The 15,002-nt window shown below is 41.5% G+C and overlaps 1 protein-coding gene across 3 annotated transcripts in view; it reads left to right on the forward strand.

Annotated features, from left to right (window-relative positions):
* Positions 1–1,742: 1,742 nt before the first annotated feature.
* Tnfsf13b (TNF superfamily member 13b) overlaps positions 1,743–15,002 on the forward strand; it is a 35,046-nt gene continuing 21,786 nt past the window's right edge. For 2 of the 3 annotated variants that reach the window (XM_028766331.1, XM_028766332.1), the window contains exons 1-2: positions 1,774–2,271; positions 2,361–2,445. In XM_028766331.1, coding sequence (XP_028622164.1) covers positions 1,957–2,271; positions 2,361–2,445 — 400 coding nt within the window. In that variant the 5' untranslated portion in view covers positions 1,774–1,956. Of the gene's footprint in view, positions 2,272–2,360; positions 2,446–8,787; positions 8,881–15,002 lie in introns of all 3 variants that reach the window. The other variant, XM_028766330.1, reaches the window with a different exon arrangement.

A 15,002-nucleotide genomic window follows, 5' to 3' on the forward strand; every position in this document is an offset into this window, starting at 1 on the left:
CATTTAATTTCCGTATGTAATTTGGTAATAACACATGACTGAAATATGTGCTTAATTTTGAAGCATCTAGAGCCCAGGCTAACCTTGAACCCACAATCCTTCCCCTGTCTCAGCCTATCAGGTGGTGGAATTCTAGTCCTACCATTAAGTCTCATGAGTGAGTCTTAATGTCTTAGTCTCTTTGGGTGTGGAGGTCTTTAGGGAATCTCCATTTATACCAGGGGTCATTATTTGTGATGCTGGACTGGAGCAAGGTAATGCAAATATTGTTTGATGCCAGACCTAAAGAAAAGTCACACACATCCTTCATACCCTACTTTCACTTGGGAGATTAGAGAACAGCTCATTTTGGGGGTAAAGATTGCAGCAAAGGGTTTACAAAGCTCTTTAAAACTCACAGAACTGAAGAGAGGAAAAGTCTCAGTCCCAGTGAAGAAGACTCATAGCATCACTTGGGAATGAGACAGGAAATGACAATCGAACAGAATTTTTTTGACTCTTTACTCTTGGTGGAGACCCCCCTGCAAATGTTACAGGGCCACCCATACAAAAATACCGATTTCAGCACTGATTACGAGAGCAAGAATCCTTCCTCTGTGCTGCGGTGGCAGTGCATTCCTGTCATCCCAGCACTCAGGAGGCAGAGGCAGGTGGGTTGGATCTCTGAGTTCGAGGCCAGCCTGGTTTACAGAGAGAGTTCCAGGACAGCCAGGGATATGCAGAGAAACCTTGACTTGCAAAAGAAAAAGAGGAAACTGATCCACACAGAGGTTTTGTAATTGATGTAGGGAAGGCCAGGGGCAGGAGCAGGATGGGTGACTGGGAAGCTTCTCTCTGGAGTCCTTGCCGCTGTGTATCCTTGTTTCTGAGATTTTATTCCTAAACTTACAGGAGGGGGCCGGGAAGCAAAGACTGCTCAGCAGCCTGAGGTTTAGACAAATGGCGACTAGGCTAAGTGTTCAACGGCCTGTGCTGAAAGATAAACGGATGTTGAGGTACTAGGCCCCAGTCAGCCTTCCAGACCAGGAAAAACTAAAATGAATGGAACAGTGCCTGCATGTCTCCAAGCCCAGGTACAGACTGAGGACATGCTGTGTCCATACCTATGAAACGAATGCCATCAATGTGGAGATTGTGCACCAGCTCCTGGCACAGGTCACAGGAGCAAGGATAGGGGAGCGAAGATTGGCAGGGAGATGATCTGAGCCCAATGGCTCTCTGACACTGAGTCTCAAAGGCAAAGAGGAAGCCATGCTTCCCTGTAATCCACCCCACATTTAAAGAGCCCCCAGTGTGGCCTTAAATAGATCTCTAGTATGTTCTCTTTGTTGCCTGAGTAAGACAACGGCAGAGAAGTTCGGGTGGAGTTCACCCACTCGGCTTTATGGTGCTCCTGTTTCATCTTCCACTGGGGAGCTGTTAGCTTCCTTGTCCTGCAGCCAAATGCAGTTCAGGCTCAAGCACTGAGCTTATCTGACTTGCACATTAATTATCCTTTATTACACCACTAGGCCTTCAGTGTCCCCTTTTCCCCTTCCTTAGAAGCCATGAGGCTTCAAGTAGACAGTTCTTAAGAGCATACTGAAGGGAAAGCACCTTCGATAAACTTGTCTGGAGTGAGCCAGTCTGAACCCCAAGCTGCCCCCAGTTGCCGCCGTGTCAGAGGCCTCTCATCTCCCACAAACAGGACTGTATTGAGATAGAATGAAAAAATCTTACAAAAACTGAAAGTGAAATGCGGAAGGCAGATTGAGCAATCCATGGAAGGCCAGAGCCAGAGAACCTACTTCAGGGTAGCAAAAGATGCAGAAGAGAGAAAGTCAGGAGAGTGCTCCTGGGGGAGCCCAGCCCTGCCATGCTCTGAGGGAAGCCTTCTGAGACACAGATGACAGGAAATGACCCATCCCTGTGGTCACTTACTCCAAAGGCCTAGACCTTCAAAGTGCTCCTCCTGCAATGGATGAGTCTGCAAAGACCCTGCCACCACCGCGCCTCTGTGTTTGCCCTGAGAAAGGAGAAGATATGAAAGTGGGATATGTTCCCATCACTCCGCAGAAGGAGGGTGCCTGGGTTGGGATCTGCAGGGATGGAAGGCTGCTGGCTGCTACCCTCCTGCTGGCCCTGTTGTCCAGCAGTTTCACAGCGATGTCCTTGTACCAGTTGGCTGCCCTGCAAGCAGACCTGATGAGCCTGCGCCTGGAGCTGCAGAGCTACCGAGGTTCAGCAACACCCGCCGCCCCGGGGGCTCCAGGGTTGACTGCGGGAGTTAAAGTGAGTTCACCCTTCCTCTGCCTGTGCAGAAGCCTTAGGTATGCCACTCCCCTGCTATCCAGTAACAAACTGGTTGTCTCTATTCCTAGCTCCTGACCCCGGCAGCTCATCAAACCCACAACTCCAGCCGCGGACACAGGAACAGACGCGCTTTCCAGGGACCGGAGGAAACAGGTATGGCTGGGGCACAGAAGTTAGGAGCTGTGCAGTGCTGTGCACACCTGTAGCCGCCCTGCCGCGGTGAGCAAAGCACTGTGTGTGGCTTTGTAGCAAATGAAATAGGATGTGTGGCGTGCCTTGTCCTACACTGAGCAGGGCGTGTGGATAGGAGAATGTCTGTGGGAGGTGACAAGAGGACTAGGGTGCACGCACGTATCCCTCACACTGATGGTGTGCTCAAGGACTTAGCAGCAGAGCGCTTCCGGTCACCGCAGAATCACGTGACCACCTGCATCTCAGTCAAGAAGCTGTTCCCTAGGTTCCCTAGCGTTTGCAGAGTTCCCATGTTCCAGCCAAATTCAGATGTGGACAAACCGTGCATTATGAGGGTTTACTAATTTTCTTTTTTAAACCTACGCACGCACACACACACACGGTGGGGGCAGGTGCAAAACACACAGAAATGGCAAAGACTGTAATGCACCCTTTCCATATGCAACTTAATTCCTATGTAATCATTCTGTTGTGGCTTCAGTGATTTCTATTCATTCTCTAGCGTTCTACAGAGTTGGGAGTTACTAACATGAACTTTTCTTCTTGCTTCATAAAGGGAAAAAAGCAGCAATACTTGTTTGTTAACGATACAATTTAACACATTCCTGCTGTTGTCTGCTTTTTTATTCTTATAAAACATATTTTACCTGATAGCCTGAATTAAAAATAACTTAAAAATCATATAAACAACAGAAATTCTTGAATTGCTAAGCTACATGCCAAAAGAATATGGAAATATTACATGCACTGCAGTATCAAAAATCTTGCACAAATTTGAAATTTACTGTATGTAATGTGAGCTCCCTTCTACCTTTTTTTGCTGAAATAATTACAGCATATATGGTGCAAAGTATACAATAATAGCACATATGCCCCAGTGCATATGCAATAACAGTACATATACCACAATGGATGCAATAATAGCACATAATTACAGAGCATGTAGTAACATCCTATATATCATGGTGTATATAATAATAGTGCATAATCACAGTTCATATAACAGTACAAGCTGTACACCCTGCTATATTCTGTTTCTTATTTTGCAATAAGTATCTCACTGATTTCTTAGTAATTCTCTTAGTCTAATTTACTACTTGTCTTTTAAATAATGATTTTATTATTACTGTGACTGATACAGGATACACAATTTTCTGTGTATCTCTTGTTTCTGAGGAATTATGTATTCAATAGAATCATAGTTTATTATTCAAGTTTCTTATCATGAACTCTTTGGGGTGACAGGTTTCTATATGCTCATTAGCATTTCATCCTTATACCTTCATTTTGAAACTTTTACTGCTTTGGATAGCTTCTTAAGTTTGAGTGTGAGCCCCAGTCACTAATTATAAATATTTTTCACGTGTTTTTATTTTATTTTCAATTTTATATTTTTTAAGTTTTGACAATTTTTTTTTTGCAATTTGACATCAATGTAAATACTTGTACTGCATCTTGTGTTTTCTTTGAACCTATATAGAGCTGTTGCGTGTTTATTAAAGAGATTCCTGTTTCCTCTGGTTTATCAAGTACATTTGCCTCTGGCTCCCTAACTAGCAAGCTACAATTCCCTTTTCTTGTCTTTTGTTCTGACTAAGTGTTCCTTTGCTCCTAACCCATTAATTCCTGTGTCTTTTGCTGTGGTAAAGCCTCTCACACTGGTATGACTTCCTCCTTTCTGCATTCCCCTTCAGGCTGTTGTCTCAAACAAAAGTATGTCCTCAATAACTCTTGTGCTGGTGAGCTTGTGGCGTTGAGTTCTTTGTACACGACTGAATTTATGTGAGATAATTTTATCGCAGGCTTATCTCTCTACCCAACTGCTTCGGATAAACTAAGTACTTTTACGTTTTAGGGGACATCAATACTTAGGTGGGATGCCAGAGAGGTCTTAAGTCATGTCTGCTACACTTCCAGGCTTCTAAAGACTGGTTTCAAAAGGAAACCACAACCTCGCCATTCTAAAGAGGACATAGACTCATTTTAAGAGCTTTAAGAGTAAAGAAGTGCAGAGAATTATGATGTATGACTTTAATTCCAGCATGTGGGAGGTAGAGGCAGGCAGAACTTTGTGAGTTCAAGACTCAGCCAGATTTATATGGAAAGTTCTGGGCCAACAGTATAATATAGGAAAAAAAAGAAGGGAGATTGAAAGAGAGACAGAGACAGAGAGACAGAGACAAAGAGAGACAGAGAGACAGAGGGAGGAATATTAAGGTTAAATATCCTGCAATAAATATATTTTAAAAATGTTCTATTTGCATATTTTATAGATTTGTGATTTATGTATCCAAATATTTCAGACTGATACAACTGGGTGAGGGAAATTAATTAATAATTTGTAAAATTTGAAGAATAGTGTACTGCCAATGTATGATATACATATTTTGTTTTTTCTTCACATATATTTCCCTAATACTCACAAACCCAAGATGGGAAAGTTTCAGGTATGAGTCTCAAGGAAAGGAAATGTCTCCTGTTCTTGGACAATTAAAATATTGACTCTTATTTTATATACTATCCTTTTGAATCAGGAAATTTTATTTTATTATCAGTGACCATTGTGACTATCTATTAACACACAAAAGTTACATGAAGCACAAGGATTTTCTATTGTGGTTTAATAGAGTCTTTTTTAAAATTTATTTTTCTTGTATGTACATTGGTGTTTGAGGGTGTCAGCTTCCCTGGAACTGGAGTTGCAGACAGTTCCATGTGAACTGCCATGTGGTTGCTGGGAGTTGAATTCAAGCCCTCTAGAAGGGCACTCAATGCTCTTAACCACTGAGCCATCTCTCCAGCCCAGAGTCTTATTTTTTAATTGAGAAAAATTTATTCACTTTTTTTGTAAATTTTTGGTATTCACCTGGATGTTCTGATTATTTTCTTGGACTTAAAATAACCTTAGGGTGTTCCTTTTACTTTCAAAGTGTCCACTAAGGCTCTTATTTGGAAGCTGTTTATATATGTTTCTGAGCTGTGAGTATCTCCATCCTATCTCATTTGACAACAGTAGAAGGGAAAGACAAACCCCTGCCGATCCTCGAGTCTTCCAGGTACAATTAGTACTTTTACTTAATTTCAAAACTTAGTATTTTGGCATACTTTTTTTTCTAGTTATTTTGAATTTGAATTATATTTTATTAAGCTTAGTGCATTTTATAAGGTCATTTTATTACAGTATAATAAACAGAAATGTGGGGGAAATCCGGGATTAAAGAATTGCCAAATAGCTTATCATAACCAACAATTCACTCTTAATCCTTTAATTGTGTTTGGAAAGATTCTTAATAATAATAATAAAGAAAACTAAAACAACATAATCTGAAAATATTACATAATCTAGTTTCCTTAAAACTGCCATAGCACTGGCCTGTGCTTTGAGCCTTCACCAAAGGATTCATTTCACAATCCAAATAAGAACATCGTTAGAGCCTAAGAAGGTGACTTCTTTCAAACAGCTTACTGGCAAACAAAATTAGCCGGTCATCCCAGCTACTCTGAAGCCAAGGAAGGAGGATTCCATGATGAATTCAGTCCTTACCTGAGGCAGCTTAGTGACTCCTGCCTCAAATCGAAATAAAACGAGAGAAGAGGAGCCAGCTCAGTGGTCCAGCTTCTGCCTCCCATGCACGGGACCAAAGGAGCCAGCTCAGTGGTCCAGCTTCTGCCTCGCATGCTCGGGACCCCAGGATCAAGCTTCAGCATCTCCTCACTTGTTAGTCAGCAGGGAAAGTAGAAATAAATATCTGTTTTCGATTCTAGAAAGACAAAACTCTTTAAAAAAAAAAACATTGTATCAATCATTCTGTGGATAACATCTATCAAAGCTCCTGCAACAGTAGCAGTGGCAAAGCAGAGATGGAAACAGGGACAGTTATGAGACAGAAAGGAGGGCAGAGGGGTCCAAAGATCACAAGAGCACAAGGACTAGAATCGTTTAAGATTCACAACCGTACGAGAATTATCTGTATTTTATCTCCAAATAATTATTGAACAACTTGGGTCACTCTCCCTTGTTTTTATCTATTTATCCACACAGACTTCACAGTTTGGAATCGGTTTTGAACTATACAGGGTTGCAAAGATAGTTCAGAGCCTTTGGGAATACCTCTGCCCAACCTCCCTTAACTATCTGGCACCATGCCCCAAGAGGAAATCCAGGCTAATGCTCATCTAGGGCCTCAACACCAGCTGCAACTTGGGAGTTTGGGTTCCATCCGGGCATTTCACAATGGTAAAATTTAGAAATTAGAAGATAACACACAAACTTAATACCTAATATTATTGTAACACGAGGCTTTTCTTGGATCAAGAGAAATGCCAATACTATTTTTGAGTGGCCTTTCTTGATCTCCATAATCCAGTCCAAGAGTGGGAAAGTTGTGATGTCTTCCAAATTGGAAACATTGCCTTAGCCTTTCCGGCATAGCTTGACCTGTAGGCTGCACCATGTCTGTGAGGAATGCAGTGTAGATCTGTGCCATTTAGGTGAACTTGAGCCTCCCATCGGGCTTGGGTGGGTCCTTTCCTAGAACAGCTGGCTGCTGCTAGGTGATCTTTGACCCAGTCTACGCTCATTTTTTTTCTTCTCTTTTTCAGTGGTAAGGCTCCCCTGAACCCTGCTCTCTCTCTCTCTCTCTCTCTCTCTCTCTCTCTCTCTCTCTCTCTCTGTGTGTGTGTGTGTGTGTGTGTTTTGCAAGAGCTGGCATCTGTTCAATTTCCAAAAATGTCTTTAAAATTGGAAATACTGATCTGATAACCAAATATCTGAACCCTGTCTGTTCTGGTTGAGCTAGAAGTTTTGGGAAATACGGAGCCAGGAAGCCAAGAGAGACAGTGTAGCCAAATGTAGCAGTGAGTCTGTTCTCTGGAATCATCAGAGACACACAGAGAAAACAAATGAATGATACACATAAGTTGATATAATACTGGAAAACAGTATGTTGAAAAAAGTAGACAAATCAGCTTTCTGAGTATCAGAACTATGCAGAATACTGGGGGACATCTTTCCAGCTCTCCTTGAAATGTCAATATTTCTCCATGATTTTAGCTTTTGTACTTTTCAGATGTGATCATTTATTTTTCAAAATGATTTTATAGTTTCAAGCAATACACTGTTCATACTGATAATTCCAGATGGCCAACATGTAGGTAAATTTTAAGTCAAATCAGCATGCCCGAGAATCACCTGAGAAGAAAATCTTTTGAGGAATTGTCTAAATCAGATTAGCCTGTGGTCATATCTCTGGGAGAGTGCCTTGGCTGTTAATTTATGTAGAAGACTCAGACTATTCTGAGGGTCACCATTCCATGGGTGGGAGGCTCTGACATGGCCGACCACAAGCTAGCAAGGGAGGAAGTCTGTCTGTCTCTCTCTCTCTCTCTCTCTCTCTCTCTCTCCTCTTTACTGTGGATATGATATAACAGCTGCTTGAGTTCCTACCTGGATTTCCTTTAAACAATGGCCTGTTCCACGTAATTGTAAGCCTCCTCTGCATGACCCTCTGTCGAAGCATTTGGCACACCACCATCAACAACGCAGGAGAGTTGGTAACATCTGTCTTTCTGTTTAGTTGTTGTTTTTACAGGTGAGCTCCTCTGGGCAGGTGCAAGTTCATCTGAGTGGTGGTGTCCTTTAAAGTACACACCTATCTCTAAAGAGCTAGATTCTATCCAACTGGGCAGACAGCCATTGGATGGCATTGTGTAGTCACTCTGAAGTAAATGAGAAAGAAAGAGAGGGGAGCCAACATGGCTGATTCTGCTGCCTGTGGACCTGGGTATGGTGTCTTTTACCCTGCAATAAAGTTTTTCATTAGGCAAAAACATGGCTTTTATTTGAAATTAAGAGTTGGTGTTTATTACCTAGACAAAGTAGAGGTTTCATTGTAATAGTTTCATACAGTATATCATACACTTTGATCCTATACATACCTACCACCGCTGTCCTTTACTATCCTTTTTATACATCATGTAAGAGTTTCCTCTAAGATTGGAATATTCCACCCTGCAGGAAGCTACCTAAACAGGAAGGTAAACATTCAAAATAGCCGCAGGAAGTCCCAGAAACTGACCAGATTCAGTAGGCTCTTCCCTGCTAGAGTACTCAATAAAAGCTGGAAGCCCTTCTCAGACCAAATCCTGGTTTGCATATGCTTGGCATAGGAAATGGCACTATTAGGAGGTATGGCTTTGTTACTAGGTGTAGCCTTGTTGGAGGAAGTGTGTCACTGCGGAGGTGGGCTTTTAGACTCTCCTTCTAGCTGTCTAAGAAGACAGTCTTCTCCTGTTTGCCTTCAGAACAAGATGTAGACCTCTCAGCTCCTCCTGCACCATGCCTGCCTGGATGCCGCCATTCTCAACATGATGATAACGGACTGAACCTCAGAACCAGTAAGCCAGCCCCAATTAAATGTTGTCCTTTGTAAGAGTTGCCCTGGTCATGGTGTCTGTTCACAGCAATGTAAACTGTAACTAAGTCAGAAGTTGGCACCAGGGCTTGGGGTATTGCTGTGATAGGCCTGACCATGCTTTTGTTTGGAGGAATGTGGAACTGGGGACTTCGGGAAGTAGCAGGATGCTTTAAGTGAGGCTTTAGGGTCCATCCTAGTAGGAATACGGAAGACATTAATGCTGGGGGTTATTTGAACTGTGCAGACCTGGCTCAAGTCATTTTAATGGAGAAGAATTTCAGTATGTGGCCTAGTGACTGTTCTTGTGATATTTTGATGAAGAATGTGTCTGCTTTTTACCCTTGTCTGAAATGTCCACCTTAGACTAAGGCAAAGAAATTTAGATTAATTGCTTTGACAAAGGAAGTCTCTAAACAGTCTGGTATAAATTCTGTTGTGTGGTTACTAAAGTTTACTCTTATAAAGATCGTTTGGATGAAAAGGAACAAGTTGAGAAAAGAAAAATAAAAAATGTGTGGTTCAAGTATTAAAGGGGCACCAGGAAGTAGAATGGAGCTGAAGCCGTGTTCGAGGAGATAAATAGATTAAGGGACTGTGTTCTTGAGGAGAGATCCCACCCTTCTACGTTTATTATGCTTTTGCAGTTGACCAAGGGACTTGGTGATTGTTTTCATCTGGGCTTTTAATCCGGAATGAACTATAATCCAGAAATGAAGAACACAACTGTGATAACAGATCTGCAAGTTGGAAGACACAGGCTTTTGATCTAGATCTTGAGGAATAGTGGCCATGAAAAGCTTAGGCCCAGGCAAGGTAGTACACACCTTTAATCCCAGGAGACAGAAGCAAGCAGATCCCTGAGTTCAAAGCCAGCCTGGTACATGCCTTTAATCTCAGAACTCAGGAGACAGAGGCATGCAGATCTCTTAAGTTCAAGGTCAGTTTACGGAGAAAGTTCAAGGACAGCCAAGCTTAGGCAGGGAAGGGGTTGGAAAGCAGAAAGCTGGTGATAATGTAATAAAACAAGGAACCATGTTCCAGCTCCATTAAGCAGCCAAAATCAGCAGCTTTAGCTATGTGGCTTTGGCTTTAGTGTCAAGAATAGAAGGGACTACTGGGACAACTGATGCTGGTTAGCTAGAGCTAAGAAATTAGCAGTGATTAAGAAGAGACCAGCATCACTGAGGTGAGATCTTCACGAACGTGTTTTCTGAGCATGCAAAGAAGCTGTGTTCCAGAGATAGCCAAGGTTGTAACTAATGCTGCAGCTGAACTTGGTAATGTTTAAGAATCACCAGGTGAGCCGGGCAGTGGTGGCACACGCCTTTAATCCCAGCACTTGGGAGGCAGAGGAAGGCGGCTTTCTGAGTTCGAGGCCAGCTTGGTCTACAGAGTGAATTCCAGGACAGCCAGGGCTGCACAGAGAAACCCTGTCTCGAAAAACAAAACAAAACAAAAATAATTACCAGGTGGTACTGGTGTTGAAGGAATGAAGGGGTCATGGAGAACAGCTGAGACTTGGCACTCCGAGAGGCCACGGAAGGCCGTTGGTGAAGGTGCAGGTTCAGTTGTAGTTGATGGCTGGGGACTGAAGGAATTATGTAAAGAAGTTGAGGCTTGGCACCATGAAGAGAGCCCATGATAGGCTGTTGGTGAAGCCTAGTTGCAGTGGACAAGTCCAGCCTATTGGAGACACCAGTACCATGGGATGATCACCAAGAACAGCAGCAACAGTGGAGTAGAGTCAACCAGAGCATAGAGTGCTACAGAGGGCAGAGCTGGTGAAGTGACCCAAGCCCTTTGGAGGAGCCCAGAAACGTTGATTTCAGACACTGGACTAAATGTATTTTGCATTATGCTGTGTTTAGGTGTGGGTCCCATGAACAAGCCTATGGGAGCCAAGGAGTGGAATGAGGTGGTTTGAATATGCTTGGCACAGGGAATGGCACTATTAAAAGGTGTGGCCTTATTAGAGGAAGTGTGTCACTGTGGGAGTGGCCTTTTAGGCCCTCCTCCTAGATGCCTGGAAGCCAGTCTTCTCCTGTTTGCCTTCACACTTCTCAGCTCCTCCAGTGCCATCCCTGCCTGGATGCTTCCATGCTTCCCACCATGATGATAATGGACCGAACCTCTGAACCAGCCCCAATTAAAGATTGTCCTTTATAAGAGTTGCCTTGGTCATGGTGTCTCTTTAGAGCAATGAAAACCCTAACTAAGACAGAAGCTGACCTGCAAAGAATATTCTCAGGGGAGAAAGGCAGCAGAGAAGACTCTGAGACCAGATCATCTGCCTGAAAGAAGCAGAAACCAACCGAGCTGCATGCAAGAGTTTTAGACCAACTAAGGCACCTGGAGAGGACAGTCTCCAATCTCTTGAGCAGCCTGCAGGCTGTGCAGTGAGCTCCAGGTTCCCAGCTTTGTGAGCTGTCACCCATGCTGGGGGTAGGCTTTGGTGATGCATCTGTCTTTGAGTCATTTCTGCTCTATAAGTAACCCCAATAAAAACAACTCATGGTTCACCAAGTTGGACTTTGATGGTATCCATACTTTGGTCTGTCTTGGGTCCTTTGCCTGGGGTGAGTAGGTGTTTATGTTGCATCTCCCTGGAAAAGTTTTGTCACGCAACAGTATGTGGGCTGTTTCCTCTTTCCAAATAACTCCCTCTTTACTTTTGTGTTATGTGTGTTTCTGTGACTGTGTGTTATAATATATATGTGTTCCATATATCATACTGTATATATAAATGTAGATTTTACACAAGTGAGCAAATATACATATTCATCTTCTGAATTCTGTCATAGTTCACTTAATTTGGTGATCTACCATCCATCCATTTTCTGAAAATGACATGATTCGTTTTATGCCTGAATAAAACTCTATCATATATACATCCCACTTTTTCAATGTTCATTAGATGGGCAAAGTGGGCAGTATTCCATAGCTTAGCTGTTATAAATAGCTGTACCATAAACATGAAAATGCAGATCTCTGAATCACATGCTGCAGTAGACTTCTCTGTGAATATTCCCAGGGGTGATAACACATTTGAGGTGAGCCAAGGGAAGCCCAGGATCATTTGGAGGAATGAAACAAAGTTAGCATAAAGTTTAAAATAATAAATTAGCAATTCAGTATATACATATATATGTGTACATACTGATTTGTTATATATATAACATATATATGTGTATACATATATATGTGTATACACACACACACACACACACACATATGTGTGTGTGTGTGTGTGTGTGTGTGTATGTGTGTGTGTGTGTGACAGCTCACAAAGAAAGCTGGGAACCTGGAGCTCACTGCACAGCCTGCAGGCTGCTCAGTTTTATATATGATATATATCATGTATAAAACAACCACTTAGTGAATAAACAAGTTCCTTCTATTTACTACAAAATACCTATAAATTCCAATATGGTCTGGTCTTGATAACACTTCAAAATATATATTATTAGATCAGGGGCACAAGTATGGTCTGACTTCATTATCTGTCGGCTGTCCATTTCAGCTTGCAGAAACTGTGTGTTCTCCACAATTGACAGTGTGCCATGATTCTATTGTGTGATGTCTGTCTCCTTGGTAATAAAAACAACAATAACAGGACTAGTTAGTTATTTGGGGAACCAGTAATTATTCAAATATAGACTTTTACTTCCCAAGCAGGAACAGACTGCTTCTGTACTTGTCCCACCATGGACAGGAATAGTTCAGTTGGGTTTGAGAATTGTATAGATTTGGAAAAATGTACTCAAGGTCCAAGGTTATGGGAACTAAAAAGAAACAGGAAGCAGAAAAGATTTTTCTGAGCTGTCTAATGTTTATAGGCATAGAGACCAACCCCTCAATCTTGTAAACAGGGAATTATGTGGGTGCTCATCTGTTGCAGCATCTTTTCGAGTCTGGCTTTTCTCTGTCCTTGACATGATTGCCAAAGTGATTGTCAGGGCACACTGGGAAACTGTGTTGCAGGAGAAAAGCTCTGTGTGTGACATTCTTTTCTTGTGAGCCAGTTGTAACCATCCACAATTACATAATGGTTACTTTGTGTATATTGGACATTGATTTGTTGAAATACTATACAGCCAATCAGCTTCAGCTTACAGAAGGGCTTTGATTCTGATACAGAAAGCAACAGCACACATTAGTGGTTTCCTTCCTGTTTCAAATCACATGTTTCAAATTTTCTTGATTAAAAAGTATATGAGTGTTATAGTGTAAGTTATAGCTTTTAGATAGGGAGACAAACTTTCCATATGAGTAACATTTAAGAGCCTCAGCTATCATTGTGAGGACGGTTGGCTTTCCTCACACCAATATTGAGTGAGGGCAGCTGTGTTCATCCTTCAGGAATTTCACTTTATAAACTACTTACTTCACTGAGCCAATCTTTTCCTTTTAGATACATTATGCAGTTTATTATGAGTGAATATTCTTGAGGTCTAAAAATGTGCCCATTCTCAGATTCTTCATGGTTTTGTATATCACTATGTCATGATTTCTAAAGATACCTTCTTGTGGCTCAGTCTTTGATGGGTTCTACTGCCAACTTACCTGAGAAGGGAACGCTGTTAAACATTTTATATAATTTCTGTTGTGGGAGAGGGAAAAGTATTTTTAAACCCATGACATACTAAGCACTATTAATGAATTTCACAGTTGTTATCCATAGCTGCTTCTTTCATTAGACTATGGATCTCTAGAATGGGATGCCTAGATACCCACACTACTGGGAAACACTACAGTTGTCTGAGTTTGGTTCACTGTGCAGAAAATCTGTTGTTTCACTGCTATAGATAATACAAAATAAGATCCTTATTGAATGACTTCTATAATAAAAACTGGAAATGGTTTAATGGTAATTTTAAATTTCTTAAAAGAAAAAAATGTATCCAAAAGGCCTGAGACTTCCTTGACCCAGTGTCATTGATGAACTGGCTCACTTGGTGAATACAACCTCAGATGCTGGTACTTAGCAGCCAGTTTGATAGCCTGTTTTTGTCTCTGAGGAGCACTTCTTGAAACAAACTTTCCCTTCTAAGGGTTATATTTCTTCTAAAGGTCATATTTCTCATGATACATGCCAAAATATTTTTTTCAATGTGTAGGATAGAGCCAAGTTTTAGTTCAGCTGAAATTAAATTATGATATTTTCCTACCAGCTTCGTGGTGAGTTTGAATAGATTTGTTTGGTAAGACACAGATATTAGGGTTGTGGCAGTGTCCTACTGAGCTTAAAGAAACAGTCAGAAAGTAATTCCAACAGGAAGTTCTTTCATCTTGCCTTTATTACCTTCAGTTAGTATGACATCAACTAACTCTACCAGTGCCCTCCGAGCATCTATCTGACTGCATTGTGTTAAGGCCAACAGTGCAAACATGACTAACAGTGTTACTTTGTGGATTCCTACAGGGTTATAGATTCTAAGATTGCATCAGCATCACTTCACTTAATTGTCAGGCACACACACACACAAATATGTACATAAGTAGAAGGGAGATTAATTGGGAAGAGGAGATAGCCTTATAGGAGAGGGGAGAGAGTGAATGTGGTCAGAGTACATAGTATATTGAAGAAAAATGACTTTATGACAGTCATCACTTTGTACAATGAATATATACTAAATAAAAAGCTTTATTATTAGTTTTTTTTTAAGAAGTGGATGGAGGAATGGGAGTCCTACTCTGTAGCCTTGGATGGCCTGGAATTCACTATGTAGACCAGGCTGCCCTCAAATGCTTAGAGATCCCTCTGCCTCTGCCTCCTGAGTACTTTTTAATTTTTTATTTTTTAATACATGCTTAGATTTATGATTTGCATTTGAACAGGCATTTACTGCTTGTTGTGGTTCTCCTTACACATCAGCAGAAAAGCCCTGCATTTGTTTTAGGCCATTTTCTTTATTTAATGGTTGTTCTTTGCTCCCTGGATATGTGTAGTTTGACCTGATGATTCCAGGAGGGCTTGTTGACTTTGCAGCCCCAGAAAACCTTACATTTTGTTTTAAGGTTTTATTTGTTTGTTCCATTTTTGTTTTCTCTTCTATCCAAAATATTCTGCTGAAAAAACTTGACTTTGACTCTAGAGCAAAA

The sequence above is a fragment of the Grammomys surdaster genome, unplaced genomic scaffold (genome assembly GCF_004785775.1).
Source record: "Grammomys surdaster isolate TR1022 unplaced genomic scaffold, NIH_TR_1.0 167, whole genome shotgun sequence".
Lineage (NCBI taxonomy): Eukaryota > Metazoa > Chordata > Mammalia > Rodentia > Muridae > Grammomys > Grammomys surdaster.